The 6,000-nt window shown below is 40.7% G+C and overlaps 2 protein-coding genes across 2 annotated transcripts; one reads left to right on the forward strand and one right to left on the reverse strand.

Annotated features, from left to right (window-relative positions):
- Positions 1-1,053: 1,053 nt before the first annotated feature.
- Positions 1,054-1,896, reverse strand: Krtap14 (keratin associated protein 14). Its single transcript, NM_001109326.1, has one exon. It carries the CDS (start codon positions 1,849-1,851, stop codon positions 1,345-1,347), a length of 507 nt encoding a protein of 168 aa, NP_001102796.1. The 5' UTR covers positions 1,852-1,896; the 3' UTR covers positions 1,054-1,344.
- Positions 1,897-4,738: 2,842 nt separating this feature from the next.
- On the forward strand, positions 4,739-5,563 carry Krtap15-1 (keratin associated protein 15-1). The gene has a single exon (NM_001105896.1). The coding sequence runs from the start codon at positions 4,778-4,780 to the stop codon at positions 5,228-5,230; it is 453 nt and encodes a 150-aa protein (NP_001099366.1). The 5' UTR covers positions 4,739-4,777; the 3' UTR covers positions 5,231-5,563.
- Positions 5,564-6,000: the final 437 nt, after the last annotated feature.

A 6,000-nucleotide genomic window follows, 5' to 3' on the forward strand; every position in this document is an offset into this window, starting at 1 on the left:
ATAAATTATTTCATGGTGATCCTTCTGAGTGCTGTCTCTGACTAAAAAAAAAAATATTCTCTTTGGTAAGAAGATTTCTTCTCTAATAGGAGAATCCCATCGTTTCAGATTTGACAAGAATAGTTTGCTTTACCTAAAACTTGAACCACACTAGATGAACCCAAGGCAAAAGTCCAGTGATAGCTTCCTAGAGCAGCCAGCGCGTATGCTGATTAACTTTAGCTGGTTACACTAAGTAAAAGGAAAATTGTGAGAACATTAGCAAGTGAAACTGGATGCTGAGACAAAACTGGAATAAAAAATATCATGGGGTGACCCTGGGCATAGATCATCTCCACCTTGGACAGCGATTCCTGGAAGGAAATGGTGAAGCCTTCGTGATACTACTCACCATTATCCAAATGCGACACCCCACTTCCACACCAGGTCAAATCCTGAAACAAAAGAATATTTACATGGCTTTTAAATACAGTATAGGTAGATGATGTATATGATGTATATGTGCATGAATATGTATATTTATATGTACATATGTGTATAAACCAAATGCTTTTTGTCAAACCCAAGAGACACAAGACCAAACTGGGGCATCACCAAAATATATAAGTATCATATGAACAATGGCAACTGCTTGAAAAGCAACTGCTTTCGTTTGAAAGTTCTCTTTATGTGTCAGTAAAGATGGGGGGCTGGTCCCCATTTCCACCTAGCCGATCATGTAACTTCTTACCTACCTGTAATTTTGCTCCTATTTTAGAATGTATTTCATAAGGCTAATCTCTCTTCCGACATTATACGGCACAGTTTGGAAAATTGCAGCTCTAAGTTTTTTATTCCAGTAAGGTGCCCTCTTCACTTCACTGTGTGAAATATTAACAGATGGAGAAAACAGAGAAGTTGAAAAAATGCTTCAAACACAAAAGGATGACTTTACTCTATACAATTAAAATGTCAAGTTCACAGTACTGCAAAGCCCACGGAGATATTCTGAAGTAGTTTTGAAGACAAGAAAATGAAAGTAACAATAATGGTATTCACAAGACATTTAAAAGTCCAGTTGAATATTTTTATTTATGCTTACAACCTCCTGCCTTGCAAAAATCAAGACAGGAAGTCTGAGTAATTGCTAAGAGATATGAAAGGATTATGCTTGATTTTTTTGCATGCCTATAACATAGAAGAAAACAATTCAGCATCTTTCTCCACTTAAATACATTTTCCAATTATAGGAACTCATGAGTAGAAGTCAAATTCCTAGACTAATGCAGAAAATCCAAAGGCAGTGCGGCTCTTAGCATAGAAGGTAGTAGGTACCTTTTACATTTCTAATTTCCCCAATACGGATCAGAAGAACCCAGTCCCACAGGTTGGCTGGTAAGAAACAGACTGGCAGCTTTTGGAAGAGAAGCAGGTTGGGCGGAAAAAGCTGGACCCACCATTTAGGGAGGAGAAAGTACGGGTACCACATCCCACTGACTGGAAACCATGGGATCCAAATCCTGGGGTTGGGTAGCCACAACCAAAAGACTGGAAACCCCTGGAACCAAGTCCCAGAGATCCTGAAAAAGTTGACTGGCAGGGGCTGAAGGACCCTCGAATCCCCTGACTGTAGAAAGGCCTCTGGCAGGGTCTGGAGACCACGTAGGATGTCTGGCAGCCGGTGGGCTCACAGAAGGTTTCCTGGCACCCACTGTGAAGAGAGGAGCCCAGTTGGTGGGTGATGGGAGTTTGGAGGTCAGTGCTGTAGAAGACGTTGTTGGGGTAGGAGGAGCCACATGAAGAGATCGGATTCTGCAGTTGGACCCCAAAGGACTGGGAGAAGGTTCCAGAACAGCTGTTGTTGCAGGACATGTTGAGAGGAGATAGGACTTTGAGGATGGGAGATGGAGAATGTTCTTCTTAGGCACAAACCACTTATATACCCCTGTCTTTGGGTGTGTCATCCCCATGGCACAGAACACAATTTACCTGCGGCTTTAATTGAATTAAAAATACCCTCGTAGTCACACATATCTACTTTTTGTGTGGTTTCACAACTGGATAGAGCAGTGATGTCTGTGGCCCTGGAATTCAGGTAATAGTGCTCAATCTTCAAAGCTATTATTCATCTTCCCTCAGCAAAAGGTCACCCTGCACATCACTCAGAAAACTGCTTTAGAGGTAGACTGTCTGGGCTGAGGGAAGCTAGCTTAATTAAAAATAATTGATACCCGTTGCACAATCTGTCCCAAAATTGTTGCCATCTGGCTAGCAAAGATGTTCGCTGCTCCACACGTAGTCATTTCTTTTAAACAAAAACGCACACTGATTGCTGCCTCAAAATGGCAAGCTTCCGTGATGAATAGTGTCATCAAAACACTGATATGCAAGATGTAGAAGGACTTTAAAAAAAAATGGACTTCAGCAAAATGGTGTTACTGAAACACGGATAGATTCTTATTTCTCATGTAACTGCCGAAGAGTAGAATCCAGATATTTAATATCCATCTTAACTTGTGTGTGTTTGTGGTGTGTGTGTGTGTGTGTGTGTGTGTGTGTGTGTGTGTGTGTGTCGTGTGCATTCACATGCATGTCCACACGCGTGTGCCTACAGATGAGGTAGGGTTGGTTTGCTGTACTGTAAGCTAAATGCTTTATGCTTTGTGCTAGTTTGAATGTTAAAGATTATCCATCTAGGACGATAAAAATACTTGAAAAGGAACAAAGCTAGATGTAATAATGTCAAAGATATTTCTATCTCTAGTCAGGATCTTTGTTTCCCACTAAATGACTTTCCAGAACCTGGGAAGGGTCCTTATTCTAAAAGGAAAAAAAAATCATATGAAGCAATTGCCTTGAGGTGTCGGGCCAAAGGAGCCATGGCTGGGAGGTGCTTCCCCCGGCCGTAGGCGGCATATATCATTTTGACTTAAATTGTTTTCAGGTGCTTCTGACAAGTATTGCAAAATGTCCAAAGTGAGGGTCATATTTCCTTGATTTCCACAGCTTGTCTTCCACCTCGGTATAGAGTCTAATGAAGACTGATGCCCAGAGGTGGGGGAGGAGAAACTGCAGAGGGCTGGCTCGGGGTGGCTTCGATGCTGTTTGATTTGTTTCATTTGAAAGAAGAGCATTTCCCTATACTTCTGAACATTAGAATTTTTTTTTAGAGAGATAGCATCATTTTCTTTCTTTCCTTTGTTAAAGTAATATGTTCAGACTCATCAAGGCTCCAGCTTGAGAGAGAGGTTGGCGAATGTCTCCAGCTCTGGTTCTTCATCTCCTTTTTAAAATCAGATTGGAATTCTAGCTACAGAAATCTAATTCAGTATTCCCAGAACCCTAGAAGAACAGCTCATTTTTTTTTATTTGTCCTTAAAAATGCAGACCAAGTAATCATAACTTTTCATAAAATTAGTCTCAGCTCGTTTTCAGTGTCTAATTTGTGCTGAGAACGATGACATACAACACTTTCTCATCTCCACAAGGTTATTTAGGCAATTTCCCATGCCAGTGTACCATTTCCGCAGCAAGCTATTCTGCGCCTGTGGAAGAGGGCAGAGACATCTTAACGCTTCGTTTTCTAGGAAGAATATATGAGCTGGTTGATAGATACACAGCATTAGCGACTCCAAAGCGATGCCTTCACATTCTCATCCCATTCAACTCCTTTCCGTACTGATATGTCCGCATGGAAGGGTCATTTGTAACCATGAGTTCTTCTAAGCCTCAGTCCTGTTGTGATAGCGCCATGAGGCAGATATTCTCCATATTCCTTAATTCTGTGTAACAAGATTAAATGAAAGAAAGGGGTGGTGGCACAGCAGTAGGATAACCTTCAAAACTTGCTGTTTTGTTACCAGGGACATCAGCACCACCAGCAAGGAAAGGGATGAATATTATGAAGACAAAGGTATTTTATTTGGATAGTGAAGCTTGATAACTTTATTGATAACGTCCATCATGAAGCAATGATGAAGGTGTAGGACACTAGATTGCAACTAAAATACAAAAGGGCCAGCAACACATCCCAGGGTAGTAGAGGATACATGGGGCCCTGAATTTGTTATCCAGAAGGAAGGAATAGGAAAAGAGGAGAGAACAAAAGAAGAAAGGGGAAAGGTGAGGCACTTATTCTGTGAGGTAAATATTTTACAATCTAATGTTCTAAGCATTGGTGCAAACATTGGTCCTCTCAGCCTTCTATAGTCGTGTTCACAAACACAAACTCATAAAGTGTATTATAAACGACGTTGAACTTGAATTCTTTCCTCCCAAGGATTCGTATCGCACTGTTTCATTCACAGAATCTACAGCATTTGGAGAGAGACATAAAGTGGGGATTTATTTTTTGTTTTCAATCAAGCTTCTCAACTTGGGGCATCATACTTTTCTTTCCAGAATACAAACTTCTGTGGAGTTTTGAACCAGGCAGGATTATTGCTATATCACACCCTCGATCACATTTTGAAGCATAAATAAAGCATCCATCTTAAAGGTTCAATTATGGTGGCTTTCGTCCGACCTACTGTAGAGATTGAGAAATTGCATTTTTACTTCATGAATAATTGCTTTGAAAACTAATGAAATTCCTTCATTTAGAAGTGCACATTCATAAAACGTCCTTTGAAGGTTAAAGTATTTCATTTTTACTGGAGCCTAATTAGGCATTCTCATTAAAATGGACACAGGCTACTACACCCATCCTTCTGGTATATAAGGACCCAGGTTAGACGGTGGTATTCATACTCGCAGATTCATTACTGCAACCCGACTCAAACCAGAGCTCCTGACAAACATGTCTTACGCCTGCAACTCTGGAAACTTCTCCTCACAGTCTTTTGGAGGCTTCTTGAGGCAGCCAGTCTCTACCTACAACTCTTTCTACCCCATCGGCAATGTAGTTTATTCTCCAAAGAACTTCCAGCAGGGCTCCGCTTTCTACAATGGACAGCAGGAGACCTTCAACGAGCCACTTGAGGGCCACTTGCCCTGTGTGGGTACTGCATCCTTCCAGACATCCTGTTTCCGCCCCAAGCAATACTTCTCCAGCCCGTGCCACGGAGGATTTACTGGATCTTTGGGATACGGCAATTCTGGCTTTGGATCCTTTGGATTCGGAAGCTGCGGCATTCGCTCTCAGGGCTTTGGATGCAACTTCCACCGCCCAGGATACTTCTCTTCTAAGAGTGTCCAGTCATCTTATTACCAACCAGGCTATACCTCTGGCTTTTGCGGGTCAAATTTCTGAACATCCTACTTGTCTCCTGAAGGTTTCTCTACCATATGGGACTTAAATGGCCTTTTCTCCAACATTTAGGATTGTTTAATGAGCATCTGTCTCTCCCGGACTCAGCATCTTGATATACCTGGAAGCAAATTATTTTTTGAAGACAAAGTAACCTTGGCCTTTAACCTACCTTTGACCTTTCAACTCTACCACAAGAGGGAGCTGGCATTTTTAACTCTTATGTAAATGCTGGCATCGTTTCTGGTACCATCAGTGTTTCTAAATTTCTTCTCTATTTCCTGAGGATTTGTTCACTCAAATTTATTTTAAATAAACTTATGCCTGCAACATGAATTTTGGCATTCTCATATTTTTTATCGATGATACATTTATTTATTCAATGCATCTGATGTTTTAACTGTTTTAAGATTTTGTTTTCTCTGTTTCCCCTAATATTTCGTTTGACAGAAAAGCAGATGCTCTGGGAGAAAATTCATATTCATATATATATATATACACATATTTCTTTCCTCATGTCATCTTTCATATCTTAAGAGATTAATATTCCTTCATGGGCCCATTTGTTCATGTGATTACTTCAGACATCTTGCTTTTGGTGGGGCATTCAGTGGAAAAGAATTATTGGGTTCTTGCTATACTGTGATGGACAAAGGTGTGAATTCTCAGCTTCCAAGAGGCTCCTACAAATGCAATTCTAGTTTAACATCACATGACATGTCAATATTGGGGATAAAAACCTAAAATTCAGAAGAAACACTGAGAAGATTTTG

This window comes from Rattus norvegicus, chromosome 11 (assembly GCF_036323735.1).
Source record: "Rattus norvegicus strain BN/NHsdMcwi chromosome 11, GRCr8, whole genome shotgun sequence".
Lineage (NCBI taxonomy): Eukaryota > Metazoa > Chordata > Mammalia > Rodentia > Muridae > Rattus > Rattus norvegicus.

Coding starts and splice junctions, on each gene's coding strand:
- Krtap14 (NM_001109326.1), bottom strand. CDS start 1,851: ATGTCCTGCAACAACAGCTGTTCTGGAACCTTCTCCCAGTCCTTTGGG.
- Krtap15-1 (NM_001105896.1), top strand. CDS start 4,778: ATGTCTTACGCCTGCAACTCTGGAAACTTCTCCTCACAGTCTTTTGGA.